Source organism: Sus scrofa, chromosome 5 (assembly GCF_054392235.1).
Source record: "Sus scrofa isolate SSC_HxYL_T2T_F1_AM1 chromosome 5, Sscrofa_HxYL_maternal_Yorkshire_Landrace_v2.0, whole genome shotgun sequence".
In the NCBI taxonomy this organism is placed as follows: Eukaryota; Metazoa; Chordata; class Mammalia; order Artiodactyla; family Suidae; genus Sus; species Sus scrofa.
Window position 1 is genome coordinate 69,440,592 of NC_139387.1, and position 16,849 is coordinate 69,457,440.

At 42.5% G+C, this 16,849-nt stretch overlaps 1 protein-coding gene across 5 annotated transcripts in view; it reads right to left on the minus strand.

Annotated features, from left to right (window-relative positions):
* Positions 1 to 16,849, minus strand: part of A2ML1 (alpha-2-macroglobulin like 1) — an 80,439-nt gene that overhangs the window by 44,671 nt on the left and 18,919 nt on the right. The window contains exon 1 of one of the 5 annotated variants that reach the window (XM_084956787.1): positions 487 to 588. The exons of the other annotated variants lie outside the window; for them this stretch is intronic. Coding sequence (XP_084812913.1) covers positions 487 to 551 — 65 coding nt within the window. The 5' untranslated portion in view covers positions 552 to 588. Of the gene's footprint in view, positions 1 to 486; positions 589 to 16,849 lie in introns of those variants that run through there. 5 annotated transcript variants of the gene reach the window in all.

The following is a 16,849-nucleotide window of genomic DNA, read 5'->3' on the forward strand; positions in this document are numbered from 1 at the left end:
CAACGTGGGACCCAAGCCGCGTCTGTGACCTACAACCACAGGTCACAGCAACGCTGGATCCTTAACCCAGTGGGAGAGGCCAGGGATGGAACCCGCATCCTCATGGATATTAGTCAGATTTGTTTCCGTTGCACCACGACAGGAACTCCTGCACCTTATTTTCTATGAGGGAGAAGCAGACAATTAACAAATAACTCAGTGTACAGCCTTAAACCTCCCACCACGGCAGGCCATCATTGTAGGCCAAGAGTACCAAAGAGGAAATCAGTGCTATTACAGGGAACAGGGCACAGGAAGATTTCTTTATTTTAATATAATCTTTTAAAAATTTTCCCTCTGGATAAAGGAGAAATCACACTAAAGAAGGGAAAAGATGAGAAGGAAATGAAACAAAGCAAAGATTATCTCTTCTCCCTCATAGTTGTGTTTGAGAAAGACAGACCAAGAAGCCAACTGCCCCAAATCAACTCTGACACCAGCACTTACGGGAGGAGTTTCTCTGCCACAGCTGGCCATAGGGCCAATATTCCTAGAAGGAGTTGAGCCCACATCTTTGTGGGTGGGACTGATTCCTCAGGATCAAGAACCAGAGGTCTATTCACCAACAGGAGCATATATATGAACCGCCCCCCCAGGTAGGGTGTGCCGCTACGGCTGATCCCCCAGCCAATCATGTTTTGGGGCCTCAGGTGGAGGTACTAAATCAAGGTGAGGCTTCATTCACTTCCTCAAATTTATTTCTCCCTGAAACATTCATACTGGCTCTGCCAGTCCATAAAACCTGTTTGAGGGAAAAGCCAGAATGCACATTCACAACGGTAAAGCTCTCGGAACATGTTTTAAGACTCTTCCCATTTTTTCTGGTTTCATTCCAAATTCCCATTTGATCATTTTTCCCCTCCTTTTATTATCCAATTAAGATATATTTGATTTTTTTTTTTTTTGGCTGCACCCATTTATTTATTTATTTTGTTTGTTTGTTTGTTTGTTGTCTTTTTGCCTTTTCTATGGCCACTCCTGCAGCATATGGAGATTCCCAGGCTAGGGGTCTCATCGGAGCTGTAGCCACCAGCCTACACCAGAGCCATAGCAACGCAGGATCTGAGCCGCATCTGCGACCTACACCACAGCTCATGGCAACGCCGGATCCTCAACCCACTGAGCAAGGCCAGGGATAGAACCTGCAACCCCATGGTTCCTAGTCAGATTCGTTAACCACTGAGCCACGACAGGAACTCCTGGCTGCACCCGTTTAATTCAGAAGTTCCCAGGCCAGGGATCGAACCCATGGCACAGCAGTGACCTGGGCCACAGCAGTGACAATGCTCGACACTTAACCCGCTGAGCCACAAGAGAATTTCCTTAAGACACATTTGATAGCATAAGAATTGGAGTAGTATCCATAGAAAAGCAGGATAGCTTTATCTAACTGGGAATTTTTATTTATTTATTTATTTATTGTCTTTTGTCTTTTTTTTAGGGCCACACCCACAGTACATGGAGGTTCCCAGGCTAGAGGTCTAATTGGAGCTGTTGCTGTGGCCTATGCCACAGCCACAGCAATGCCAGATCAGAGCCGTGTCTCCGACCTACACCACAGCTCACGGCAACACTAGATCCTTAACTCACTGAGCGAGGCCAGGGATCGAACCTGCAACCTCATGGTTCTTAGATTCATTTCTGCCATGACAGGAACTCCTAACTGGGAATTTTTTAAAAATTAATACTACTCAGTATCGAGGTGGTTTTTTTTTGGGGGGTGGCGTATTTTTTTTAGGGCCGCACCTGCAGCATATGGAGGTTTCCAGGCTAGGGGTCTAACCAGAGCTACAGCTGCCGGCCTACACCACAGTTCACGGCATCCGGATCCTTAACCCACTGAGCAAGGCCAGGGACTGAACAGGAAACCTCATGGTTCCAAGTCAGATTGTTTATACTTCGCCACAATGGGAACTCCTACTCAGTATTGTTATATGGAAATAGGAACATAGACACTCCAGGAGGAAATATGGATTGGACAGCTTTCCTTTCAAAGGGCAATTTCACAACATACATCAAGAGCCTTTCGGATTTGCATATTTGTTGACCCAGCAATTCCTTTTCTGGGAACAAAGGCATGCATGCATGCAAAAAAAATGTATCAGCACTGAGTTTCTTCACAATGTTCTTTGTAATGACGAGACTCGAAAACCGCCTCAAGTATAAATTAGCGAGGATACACTCTGGGACCAATGACCAGCCCAAATCAAGCCAACTTAAAAAAAAAAAAAAAAAAAAAAAGGCTTGATAACTGGAGTGAATCAGACATGAAGAAAGAATGGAAAGAACTGGAGAAACTCTGAGGACTTTATGACCTGGTATGAGACACTTGATGTTGCCACAAGTCATTTTCCACCATACCAGTCTTTCCATCTTATTTGTTCATCTCCTGCTGCACTTGGGATCACCTTCTAGTAATGAAAGGGACAAATGGCAGCTGTGAGTCCTGGATCCATGCTTCTCCAGCTCTAGGAACCCAGCAGACAAGAATTTTCAGCTGAGTTATGGACATTTCTTTTTTCTTTCTTTTTTACTTATCTATTTATTTTTGCTTTTTAGAGCCACACCTTCAGCATATAGAAGTTTCCAGGCTAGGGTCGAATCAGAGCTGCAGCTCCCGACCTATACCACAGCCATAGCAACACCAGATCCAAGCCACATCTGTGACCTACACCACAGCTCACGGCAATGCTGGATCCTTAACCCACTGAGCAAGGGCAGGGATCGAACCTGCATCCTCAAGGATACTAGTGGGGTTTGTTACAGCTGAGCCACAAGGAGAATTCTGTTATAGATATTTCTGAAGAAAGAAATTTTGTTTCTTTTTCTCTCACATGCTCAGCTCTGAATCAATCATCATAGCCGGGATACTGTGATCAGGAGTTCCTGGATGAATCTTACCACCCACAAGCCAGGGTGATAAGCTACTATGATTGGCAACCTCATAAAGCCACATGGAACTGGGGAGACAGCGAGGAGCATTCTCTAAAGAAAGAAGTGGGGAGTTGCCTTTTAGTGCAGCAGGTTACAGATCCTGCATTGTCATTATAGCCACTCAGGTCACTGCTGTGGTGTGGGTTGGATTCTTGGCCTAGGAGCTTCCACATGTCAAGGACTAGCCAAAGAAAGAAAAAAAGAAGTGAGTTGGCGAGTTCCCATTGTGGCTCAATGGTAACGAAGCCGACTAGTATCCTCAAGAACACGGGTTCAATCCCTGGCCTCGCTTGGTGGTTTAAGAGTCCAGCGTTACTGTGGCTGTGGTGTAGGCTGGCAGCTGCAGCTCCGATTTGACCCCTAGCCTGGGAACCTCCAAAGCCTGGGGTGCAGCTCTAAAAAGAAAAAAAAAAAAGTTTTCATGATAAGGGGAACTGTTTACAATACTAATTGAATGGGTGGGGAAAAAAATAAGATACAATACAATTTGTAGGAAGTTCCACTTCCATTTAAGATATAAAGTCCTTTCAATGAGGAAAAGCCAAACAAACAGCAAAATCACCACTTTTTCTTTTGGTCACACTAGTAGCATGCAGAAGTTCCCAGGCCAGGGATCGAACCCAGACCACAGCAGTGACCTGAACCATAGCAGTGAAAATGCCAGGTTCTTCACCCTTTGAGCCACCAGGAAACTCCAAATCACAGCTTTTCTTGAACCCAAACGTTGCATCTGAGGCTACAGATCAGCTAAGTAGCCTGAAATCTGAGGAGGCATGGTTCCTCCAGAGCAGGGGCTGGATGTGTGGACTCTCCTCTGTGCCAGTGCATGGGAAGCCTCTGGGCTGTGACAGAACCAAGAAGAAGGATATAGCCAAAATTTTAGTGAACTATTCAAGTCCTACGTGCACTAGAGTAACTATCAAAAAAATCTCAGGCGTTCGCGTCGTGGCTTAGTGGTTAACGAATCCGACTAGGAACCATGAGGTTTCGGGTTCGAGCCCTGGCCTAGCTCAGTGGGTTAATGATCCAGCATTGCCGTGAGCTGTGGTGTAGGTCGCAGATGCGGCTCGGATCCTGCATTGCTGTGACTGTGGCGTAGGCTGGCAGCTACAGCTCTAATTGGACTCTTAGCCTGGGAACCTCCATATGCCATGAGTACGGCCCTAAAAAGCAAATAAATAAATAAAAATCTGTGTGCCCCAGAAGCAAGGGAAGCGAGAATTGATTAACATGCTCTTTTCCAAGACCTTGACCAGGTGCTCATAAGAAAGACTGACCAAGGGTGAGAGACTAATTTAAGCCTTCCTTGGTATTACAGGCATAGAGGACAGTATTATCTGTCACTGCAGGAAAGGGTCTAGCTGCCTATACTCCTCTCTGAAAAGGCGTAAGCCTCTGGGGAGGAGAAGCAGAGGCTTTAGCCTTTGGAGGGAAGAGTATAGTTCCCCCACTGTTGCACAAGTAAAAACCCATTGTTGCCAAGGGAAGGATAGAGGCGGGAAAAGTTCTACCCTGGGGGAGGGAAAAGAAACAGTCCTTGGCCAAGAGGTCCATGCCAGTGCTTTTAGAGTTCTCCCAAGACGGAAGGAGGGGCAGGAAAATCTTTCCCACACTAGACCTGCCGCAGATACAAAGCAGACTTTGGCAGGGAGCAGAGGCAGGACTCCTGAGACAACCTCATTCTCCAGGGCCCAGGGATATAAAAACTACCTGAGACTGAAGACAAAGAGGACCCCAGAGAGCCACCTACCCCCTCACCACTTCCCTAAGCCAACACCAAGTGACCAGCAGTAGCCGTCTGCCACTGGCCGAGGGGCAAGAACATGGAGAGAGATGACTCTGTATACACCTACAAGGTGTATAAAGAAGGCTGAGGGTTGAGGGTGGAGAACAAATATTGAGAAATCCTGCATTCCAGACCCCACCCTAAGTTAAGGCATTATAAGAAGCATTTGAAGCTTACGCTGCACTGAAAGCAATCTTGGCAATAGAAAAACCTATTTCCACCTCATCTTTGAACTAGATTGACTCTTTCCACCATGCTAAACTGCCTGAAAAGAGGTCTGTCCATTTCTCGGCATAAATACTGGGTTTACCTAAATATCTCCTATTCTCTACTGGAGGTCTGGCATTCAATCAAAAACTATAAGACCTACTAAAAGAAGAAGAATGAAGATAATCCCTTGTCAAAATACAAAGCAACTGACAGAAATAAAATGGATTAAAGATTTAGGGAACTCTCTGGTGATCTAGGTCAGGACTGGGTGCTTTCACCGCTGTGCCCTGTGTTCAGTCTCCGGTCTGGGAACTGAGATCCCACATCAAATCGACGCACACTGTGCCCAAAAATAAAATAAAATTTTAAAAGACTTAAATGTGGAGTTCCCGTCGTGGCTCAGCGGTTAACGAATCTGACTAGCATCCATGAGGCCACAGGTACGATCCCTGGCCTCGCCCAGTGGGTTAAGGATCCAGCATTACTATGAGCTGTGGTGTAGTTTGCAGATGTGGCTTGGATCCTGTGTTGCTGTGGCTGTGGTGTAGGCCAGCAGCTACAGCTCCAATTCGACCCCTAGCTTGGGAACCTCCATATGCCTTGGGTGTGGCCTAAAAAGCAAAAAAAAAAAAAAAAGACTTAAAGAAAAACATAAGGGAAATTTTCCTTGATTTTGATCTGGGCAGCAACTTTTGGTATGACACCCAAGGCACAATTAACAAAAACAAAAATAAACAATATATCAAATTAAATAGTTTCCACAGAAAAGAAATTATCAACAAAATGAAAAGGCAACCTATGGAATGGGAGAAAATATCTGCAAACCACATATCTGATAAGGAGTTAATATCCAAAATATATAAAGAACTTATACAACCCAACAGCAAAAACAACCCAATTTAAAAATAGACAAAAGACCTGAATAGACATTTTTCCAAAGACAGAGAACGGCCAACAGGTCCTTGAACAGGTGTTCAATATCACAAATTAACAGGGAAATGCAACTCAAAACCACGAGTTATCATCTCACACCTGTTAGGATGGCTATTATCAAAGAGATATAACAGGAGTCCCCATTGTGACTCAGAGCTAACAAACCTGACTAGCATCCATGAGGATGCAAGTTCGATCCCTGGCCTCGCTCAGTGGGTTAAGGATCTGGTATTGCCATGATCTGTGATACAGGTCGCAGATGCGGCTTCGATCCCCAGTTGCTGTGGTTATGGCCTAGGCCAGCAGCTGCAGCTCTGATTTGACCCCAGCCTGGGAACCTCCATATGCCACAGGTGTGGCCTTAAAAAGCAAAAAAAAAAAAGAGAGAGAGAGAGAGAGAGAAATAACAAGTGTTGGCAACAATGTGGAGAAAGGGAAACCCGTGTGCATTTTTGTTGGGAGTGTAAATTGGTTAAGTCACTATGGGAAATAATATTATGTAGATTCCACAGAAAATCAAAAGCAGAACTACTACATTCTACATTCTCCGGTAATTCCACTTCTGGGTCTATATCCAAGGAATTAAAATCACTGTCTCAAAGATTTATCTGGACACTTTTGTTCAGGACAGCATCATTCACAGTAACCAAGGCATGGAAACAACTTGAGTGGCCATCAATGGATGAAGGGATAGAGAAAATGTGAAAAACACACATATGCGAGTGCGTGAGTGCTCACACACAATGAAATACTATTTAGCCACAAAAAGAAGGAAATCCGGCCATTTGATTTGTCCTGGGTGCACCTTGAAGGCATTATGCTAAGTGAAAGAAGTTGGAGAGAGACAAGTACTAAAATATTGTTTAATCTCACGTGTGGAATCTAAAACACTCAAATTCACAGAAATACAGTAAAATGGTAGTTGCCAGGGTCTGGGGAGTGGGAGAAATGGGGAGAAGCTTGTTGAAGAGTACAAATTTTCCGTTCTACGATGATTAAGTTCTGGAGTGTTAACGTATAGCATGGTGACTATAGTTAGCAATACTGTGTTGTATATTTGAAATTTGCTAAGGGAGTAAGTCTTAAATATTCTCACCATACACACACAAAATAACTATATGAGGTGATGGATGTGATAACTCACCTTACTGTGGTGAAAAATTAGCAATATATACATGTATCAAATCATCACATTATATACCTTACTTATATACAATGTTATTTGTCAATTATATCTCGATAAGGTTGGGAAAAAAAAGAAACTTCAAATATGCTTCACTAGTTAAGTATTATATTTACACTAATGTAGCCCAAATACTTTCCAATCAATTAACTTTACTGATCTAATGGCAATTTTGAGTTAAGATCAGAAAACCTCTCTAATTCTGCTATCAATTTGAATCAAACTGCAGTTGAATTTCGGCTGTACAGCACAGGGAACTGTATCCAATCACTTGTGAAAGAATATTATAGAAGATAATATGAGAAAAAGAATATATACATATATATGTAACTGGGTCACTTTGCTGTACATTGTAAATCAGCTATAATAAAAAAAAAATGTTTTTAAACCCTGCAGTTGAATTTGAATAAATTCTAGAAAGTCTCCTGGTGGTACAGCAGGGTAAGTACCCAGCGTTGTCATTGCTGTGGCTCAGGTTTGATTCCTGGCCCGGGAACTTCTGCATGCCATGGGCGAGGCAAAAAAAAAAAAAAAAGAAAATCGAATAAACTCCAGAGCATAAACATTCCCTGAGGTCCCTGTGAATGTGGTTTGCTCGTAACATAAGAATGTGATAGAAACATAAAAAAAGGCTTGATTTTGGCAAGTCTTGTCTCTCCTCTCTGTATAAGGGGAATCAACCAATTCCAGTAATAGCAACTCCATTGCAGATGGCTAACTGATCTTTCATCCTGAGTTGTTCACTTCCATTTACCACTCTGTCAGTCAAATTGTCCCAGCAACTATTTGTTTCATTTCTGATCCATTTTAAAATTTCTCTCTCTCTCTCTCTCTCTTTTTTTTTTTTTTTTTTTTTTTTTTTTGCTTTTTAGGGCCGCATTTGTGGCAAACGGAAGTTCCCAGGCTAAGGGTTGAATTGGAGCTGTAGCTGCTGGCCAACACCACAGCCACAGCAACACCAGATCCGAGCCACATCTGCAACCTACACCACAGCTCACGGCAATGCCAGATTCCCAACCCTCATCCTCAAGGATACTAGTTGGTTTTGTTTCCGACGTACCACAATGGGAAGTCCCCTAAAATCTCTTTTAAATGCAGTTATCAGCCTGATAATATGCCTGAAATTTGGTGGGGGAAATGTCCAGGATTTAATAATCTCCAAAACCCTATAGCTGGCATATCAAATGGCACATACACATAAAAGTTATTTTGTAAAAGTGTTAGTTTGCTTGGTTTTGTTTGATGTTAGAATCCTGAGTTGAGGGATTTAGCCGAAATAGATATAGCATATTATTTGAGAGAGTTCTTATCCTGGATCTTTGTTGTAAACAATAAAGGGATTTCTAGGAGTTCCTGTTGTGGCCCAGCGGTAGCAAACCCAGGTAACTGTAAAGACATGGGTTCAATCCCTGGTCTCCCTTAGTGGGTTAAAGATCTGGCGTTGCCGTGAGCTGTGGCTGTAGGTCACAGATGCAGCTCAGATCCCACCTAGCTGGGATGTAGGCTGGCAACTATAGCTCCTATTTGATCCCTAGCCTGGGAATTTTCATATGCTGCAGGTGCCGCCTTAAAACAAGGGGGAGGTGGGGAATATCTGCAGCAAGAATGTAGGCCAGCAGCTACAGCTCTGATTTGACCCCTAGCCTGGGAACCTCCATATGCCGTGGGTGTGGCCCTAAAAAGACAAAAAATAAAAGATGATATATTATATTATCCTAATAGCTTATTATCTTATTCTGTGTAGTATCTTAGACATAACTGCATCTACATAATTGTTATTCAAGGGTACTGATAAAATTTCCTATTCACCCGCCACAAAAAATTACTGGTAGTAAGAACACAGCACAGCTAAGGAAAAAAAATTGCTCTGGGGTATGTTTGGAATTTTATGTTATCCCAGCCTTCCTGATCCTTTTCTATACATTTTATATTTTTTCCCACTCCACACTGCTCCAGGATGTTATTCTCATTCCCAGATTATTTCCACTTTTTCACATAAAGTCTTTGTTCTTACAACTGCAAACATTTTCTGTGAGTACTTTGCTGTCCAAAACACGACTAACTCGTCTTACTCAGTAACCTCCTAGGATACATCCTGATACTAGGGGATGGTATTCACGACAAATCAGCTTTTTGCTCTCCTCATTCCAAAGGAAACCAGAAGAGAAGGGCCTGTTTCTGTCCCACTCCAGGATTGCTGATCTGAGACTCCAGCTCTGGAGAGCAGAGATTAATCAAATCAAATCATGATATTGGGGAAAAGGAAGGGAGGAACCATCTGGAGTGCAGCCACTCCTTGCTTGCTCTGTGTCTCCCCCACCCTTCTCTACTAATTATAGGCTCAACTCTTTCATAGTTCCCAGCGAACTATGCAACATGTGCAAGTTCAAATATGAATGCATCAGGTTCATGAGGTTGCCACACAACCCCACCCAAGCTTCAACAGCACCTGAGCCAACATTTGCACTTGAGCAAACACCAGTTTCCTAAAGAAAGAAATGAAAGAAAACTGAAAGTTCCTATTAAAAGAGGCAAAAGAGAAACATAGAGGTCACATGCTCATATTATATTTGGGAAAAGGACTTTTGTTTTCTTCAAATATTTATTTTGATCTTGGTTATAGGATGAACTGCGTCCCCTCTTTTTTTTTTTTTTTTTTTAATGGCTGAGTCTGTGGCATAGAGAAGTTCCTAGGCTAGGGGTTGAATCAGAGCTCCAGCTGAGGCTTGTGCCACAACCACAGCTACTTTGGATCCAACCTATGCCTCGGCTGTGACAGTGCCAGATCTTTAACCCACCGAGTGAGGCCATGGATTGAATCTGCATCCTCATGGACAGGAGGCAAGGTTCTTAACCCACTGAGCCACAATGAGAACTCCTGTTCCCTCAAAATTTGTATGTTGAAACCCTAACCCCAGTTGGTTCCTCAGAATGTGACTGTGTTTAGAGATAGGATCCATTCTGCCAGCCTACCCTACAGATCTTTGGCTTGTCTCCACAATCACGTGAGCCAATGAGAAATCTATCTTTTTCTCTCTCACTGTATAATACTATATATATATATATATATATATATATATATGCTTGATTTGTGTATATAAAAAACACATTCAGCATGTTAGACATAATAGGGAAAATATTTGAAGGACTTTTCTTGGATTTCAAGGGAAAATTTTCATAACATAAGATACTTGCACATGAAAAGTCTAAGAACAAATAAGAAATATGCTAAATAAATGTCATCAAGGGAGTTCCCTGGTGGCTTGGGGGTTGGGGATTTGTCATTGCCACTGCTGCGGCTTGGGTCACTGCTGTAACTCAGCTTACTGTTACGGCATGAATTTAATCCCTGGCCTGGAAATTTCCACATGCAGCAGGCGTGGTCAAAAAAGAAGACATGCCGTTGAATAGCATATGATTTAGTACCTAAAGCATGCTATTGATGTTACTTTTTTAGAAGATGAATCTGAGGGCTGGGTTGGAATTGTAAGGAAAAGTTCAAAGGAGTAGAACATATAACTGAGAAGTTTCAGGGAAACTCTCACACAGGTTTTCTTTTTTTTTTTTTTTGTCTTTTTGCTATTTCTTTGGGCCGCACCTGCGCATATGGAGGTTCCCAGGCTAGGGGTCTCATCGGAGCTGTAGCCACTGGCCTACGCCAGAGCCACAGCAAACTTGGGATCGGAGCTGCGTCTGCAACCTACACCACAGCTCATGGCAACGCCGGATCCTTAACCCACTGAGCAAGGCCAGGGATCAAACCCGCAACCTCATGGTTCCTAGTCGGATTCGTTAACCACTGCGCCACAACGGGAACTCCTTCATCTTATTTTTAACTTTAAGTCCTTTCCAAAAAAAAAAAAAAGAAGAAGAAGAAGGAGAAAGGAAATCTTTTTTGAAAGACTGAAACTTCCTGCTCAGTCCTAACCATACTGTATCATCCAGGACGCATGGCTTATCCATATTAAGCCACGCTTTCTGAATCTGATGGACTGTTTGGGGGAGAGGGGAGGAGGGGGGTGAGGTAGTGGAAGAGATGTAAGTACTATGACGTACAAATGCCTCCTGGAGAAGTGGACTATGAGGGATTGGTGCAAGAGAGGAACAATGGTTTTCCTAGAAGGTCGGCAATGCTGGGCACGTAGTAAGCATTCAATACGTTTTTGTTGACTGCTTAAGAGAACCAGCAGGGCACAAATTCTTCACAGCAAGAGACGAGATAAAACAACATTATACCACCAACCACTATTTTATTACTGTGATTATATAACATGCGAGCCCCAGGGAAGAACGTGCTGTATCCTCAGCCCACTTAGAACAGTGTCCTGCTGTGCCAGGCATTTAATAAATATGAACGAATGAAGAAAATGAGAGCAGGGAGGCCTAACCAAGGTGATTTTAGCAAAAATCATACAGTAAGGACCTTCAAAAGTTTGTCCCTCCATAAAAGCACACACACACAAAATGTCCTGGCAAAAATCGTCGGAATCAGCTCTAGAATTTAAAATTAACCCAAGGCTTTCAGCAATCCAAGGAACATTTAGTTAAGAAAAGAGCTGAACCCTGGTAACAGCAATGAGCTTTGTGGCATTTTAACTTACCTTAGCCCCATCCCCCATCCCCCAGTTCCAGGGCAGCCTGCGTTTCTAATACTAGAGGGAACAGAAAGGATCTCATTCCCTAAGAAACGTCATTTTTTGACCTCTCTGCTGGTGCTTCTCTGGAAGAGCACTGGAAAGGCTCTTTATTCATCTTCACACAAACTTGCCCCGTACTAACCACCCTGGGGAGGGAGAGAAGAGCTTTTGCTGAATGTTTTAACATCACGGCTGCCTGAGACATTGACATAAAAGCTACACTGACAAAAAAGCTTAAAAAGAAAAGCTGAGGAATGAGCTATCCACAGGGACTCTGAAAAATTATGACACTGAAAAGTTCTTTGGAATTATCCCCAAAGCCACTGAATAAACAACAACTATACAAAGGAGCAAAACAATAAACACTGAGGAGGCAGGAGACTCAGATTTCCAGAGTCGCCACGGTTTATTATTTGAGATTAGTTTTCTTTCTTTTTTTTTTTGCCAAGCCCAAGATGTTTAGTTTTCAATATAAAATGTGAGAAACAAGAAAGTATCACCTATACACAGGGGGGAAACAAAAATCAATAGAAATAGTCCCTGAAGAAGCAAGACCAGATGTTGTACCTATTAAAGAATTTGAGTAAATTATTTTAAATATGACAAAAGAGCTAACAGAAATCATGTCTAAACAACAAAAGTATGGGAGTGATGTCTCATTAAATAGAGTAGAGCAATAAAGATATATAGATATATAGATATATATGTATATGTATATATATATATATATGTATATGTATATATATATATATGGAAGTTCTCAGGCTAGGGGTTGAATTGGAGCTGCAGCTGCTGGCCTATGCTGCAGTTGCTGGGCTACGCTTCAGCAACAGCAACCCTGGATTCAAGCCAAATTGAATTGGAACTGTTGCTGCTGGCCTATGCCCCAGCCACAGCAATGCAGGATCTGAGCCATGTCTGCATCAACCTACACCACAGTTCATGGCAGCACCAGATCCTTAACCCACTGATCGAGGCCAGGGATGGAACCTGCCTCCTCATGGATACTAGTCGGGTTTGTTACTGCTGAGCCACAATGGAAACTCCAAGAGAACATTTCCTAAAGACCCAAATAGAGATTCTGGAGTTGAAAGGCATATGTTCTATCCTAGAAAATGTTTTGTATGTACTAGAGAAGAGTATGTATTTTGCTATTGTTGGGTGTTGAAGTATTCCCTGGAGGTCTGTTAGATGTAGTGTTGTTCTATTTCCTTATGGATTTTCTTTGTGGCTGTTCTATTCATTATTGAAAGTGGGATAATTTATTCTATAGCTATTTCATCCTTCGATTTAGTCCATTTTTTTCTTCTTGTTTTTTTGGACCTGTTATTAAGTGCATATGTATTTACAATGTGACTTCCCCTTCATAGATTGACCTTTTGTCATTATGTCCTCTGCTTGTCCCTAGTAGAAAATTTTGTCTTAAAGTCTTCACTGTCTGATACTAGTATAGTTACTCCAGTGCACTTTTAGTTACTATTTCATAGCTTATTTTTTGTTTTTGCTTTTGGGGCTGCATATGCAGCATATGGAAGTTCTCGGGCTAGGGGTCAAATGGGAGCTACAGCTGCTGGCCTATGACACAGCCACAGCAATGCCAGATCCTTAACCCACTGAGTGAGGCCAGTGATTGAACCTGCATCCTCATGGATCCTAGTCATGTTTGTTAACCACTGAGCCATGAAGGGAACTCCATCATAGCTTATCTTTTTCTGTCCTTTTACTTTGAAACTACTTTCATCTTTGAATCTAAAATGACAACATATTATTGGATCATGTTTCTCCTTTTATATGTCCATACGCCAATCTCACCCTTTTGATAATTTGACCTACTTATATTTAATGTATTAAAGGATAAGTTAGGATTTACATCCGCCATGTCGCTATTTATTTACTATGTCTTTTTTTCCCTCAACTCCTCTATTACTGCCTTCTTTTCTACTAAATTGATGTTTCTAGTATACTATTAAATTTCCTTGTTTCCTTACTACATATTTTACTTTATTTTATTATTTTTATTTTTGCTTTTTTGGGCCACACCCACTATATATGGAGGTTCCCAGGCTAGGGGTCAAATCAGAGCTGTAGCTGCCAGCCTACACCACAGCCACAGCAATGTGGGATCCGAGCCATGTCTGCGACCTACACCACAGCTCACAGCAGCGCCGGATCCTTAACCCATTGAGTGAGGCTAGGGATGGAACCTGCAACCTAGTTCCTAGTCAGATTCATTTCCACTGAACCATGATGGGAACTCCCTTACTATATATTTTAAGATTATGGTCTTAGTGTTTGCTCTGTGGATTATCATTAACACCTTAATTTATAGCAATCTAACTTGAATTAATACAAATTAATTACAATAATTAATAAAAACTTTGCTCTTACAGAACCCACTCCCTTCAAACTTTATGCTGTATAATACCCTCAACTGCCCTGTCTTCAAGTCTGCTGATTCTTATTCCTGTGCAAACTCCTTTAGTGCTTGTTTCATTTCAGATATTTTTCAATTCCAGAGTTGCTGTTTGGTTCCTTTTTATATTTTTTATCTTTTTAATGATACTATCTATTTGATGAGATATTGTTCTCAAACTTTATTTCTTTAGACAAAGTTTTATTTTAGTTCTTTGAACATACACATTTTTTTTGTCTTTTTACAGCCATACCTTTGGCACATACATGGAAGTTCCCAGGCTGGGGATCAAATCGGAGCTGCAGCTGCCAGCCTACACTACAGCCACAGCAACACTGGATCCATGCCTCATCTGCAACCTATACCACAGCTTGTGGCAAAACCGGTTCCTTAACCCACTGAGCAAGCCCAGGGATCAAACCCGCATCCTCTTGGATACTAGTCAGGTTCTTAATCTGTTGAGCCACAAAGGGAACTCTCTTTGAATGTATTTTAAATAGCTGATTTAATACATCCTAATATTTTGTTGGAAACTGGATATTTCAAATAATATAATGTACCAACTCTGGCAATCAGATTCTCTCCTATTTCTGATTTGTTGATGGTTTAGTGACTCTTTTAAAATGATTTTATAGTCTATATTCTTTTTTGTATGCAGCCACTGGACTCCTCACTCAGTTAGCTTAGTGGTCAACTGGTAACTGGAAAGAGATTTCCTTAAATGACTGAAACCAATACATTTCTCAATCTTTCCTAAGAAGTTCTGTGGTTGGAGTTCCCGTCATGGCTCAGTGATTAACGAATCTGACTACAAACCATGAGGTTGCAGGTTCAATCCCTGGCCTTGCTCAGTGGGTTAAAGATCTGGCATTGCCGTGAGCTGTGGCATAGGTCACAGACGCGGCTCGGATCCCACGTTGCTGTGGCTCTGGCGTAAGCCAGCAGCTACAGCTCCAATTAGACCCCTAGCCTGGGGAGTGGCCCTAGAAAAGGCAAAAAGCCGAAAATAAATAAAGAAAGAAGTTCTGTGGTTATATTGGAATACAGCTTAAGATTTATCCAGGAGGTTTGCAACTCTGCCTAATCTTCCCTTCTTGTTTGTGTAGAGTGTCCAGGTCAGAGGTGACAGTTTAGGGCCTTCTCGGGTCTCTCCTGACCATGTGTACAGCCCTACTCATGCACATGGCCTCCTAGATCCCAGGAATATGTTGAAACTTCCAAAGCCCCATGGTCAATTCATTCCACAGCTTTTCCCTTTTAAGATTTTTGGTTAATCTATTGTTTGGCCCAACTGTGATTGAGGCTTGCTTTTAAGTTTTGTTGAGTGTGATTGAAAAGCTTTTAGTCTATAGCAATGTTTTTCCAATTCTGAGGCAACACCCTTCTGAGTTCTCTATGTTTTGTCCAGTGATATATTTAAGTTTTTCACTCTGGTTGGTGGGAACACAAACTATTCCAGTCCTTTTGGAGCCTCAGGAACTGTTCCTGCTAATAATTTCAGGAGGTTCTTTTGCTGCCCTTGGTTAGTTTCTTCACATGCACAGGATGATCAGACTCATCTGAAAACTCAGCGAGACCCTCTGCAAATCTCCATATTCTCCCTCTGTGCAGATCTTTCCTCTCTGGTACTCTGCTCTGAGAATTCCAGCTGGGCTGGCCCTCTAACTCTCAACTCCATTTCTTCAACTCAGTGAGACCACTAGGCTCCTGTTGAATCCCCTTCTACTGCACTGTGACCTGGAAACTCCCCAGACAGTAAGCTGGAACAATCACAGGGCTCACCTTGGTTGTTTTTCCACCTTACAGGATTATTAACCATAACAACGTCCAATACTTGAAAATCATTGCTGAATATATTACATCCTGTTTTTCAGTGGTTTCAGATGGCAGGGTAAATTGAGTCCCTGCTACTCCATCTTGGCCAGTAGCAGAACTCCTCTTGCCCTTATTACTGCTGTTATCTTCCTGTTTCTACCTGTCCAGAGTCTATTACCAACAACGTAGCTAAAATAATCCTTTAAAAATGTAAGTTAGATCATATTACTTCTCTGCTCAAAAACTGTCCAGTGCTTCTCAATTTCTTTCAAAAGTAAACAATGTCTCAGAGTTCCCGTCATGGCGCAGTGGTTAACAAATCCAACTAGGAACCATGAGGTTGCGGGTTTGATCTCTGGCCTTGCTCAGCGGGTTAAGGATCCGGCGTTGCCGTAAGGTGTGGGGTAGGTTGCAGACCTGGCTCGGATCCGAGTTGCTGTGGCTCTGGAGTAGGCCGGTGGCTACAGCTCCGATGAGACCTGGGAACCTCCATATGCCGCGGGTGTGGTCCTAGAAAAGACAAAAAAAAAAAAGTAAACAATGTCTCAGCAGTTATTTATTTATTTATTTATTTTTGTCTTTTTGCCATTTCTTAGGCCGATCCCGAGGCATATGGAGACTCCCAGGCTAGGGGTTGAATCGGAGCTGTAGCCACCGGCCTACGCCAGAGCCACAGCAACACAGGATCCAATCCGCATCTGCAACCTACACCACAGCTCAACACATCGCAGGATCCTTAACCCACTGAGCAAGGCCAGGGATCCAACCCGAGACCTCATGGTTCCTAGTTGGATTCGTTAACCACTGAGCCACAACGGGAACTCCAGTTACCTTTTTTTTTTTTCCGGTTGTTTTTTTTTTTTTTCAGGGCCGCACCCATGGCATATGGAGGTTCCCAG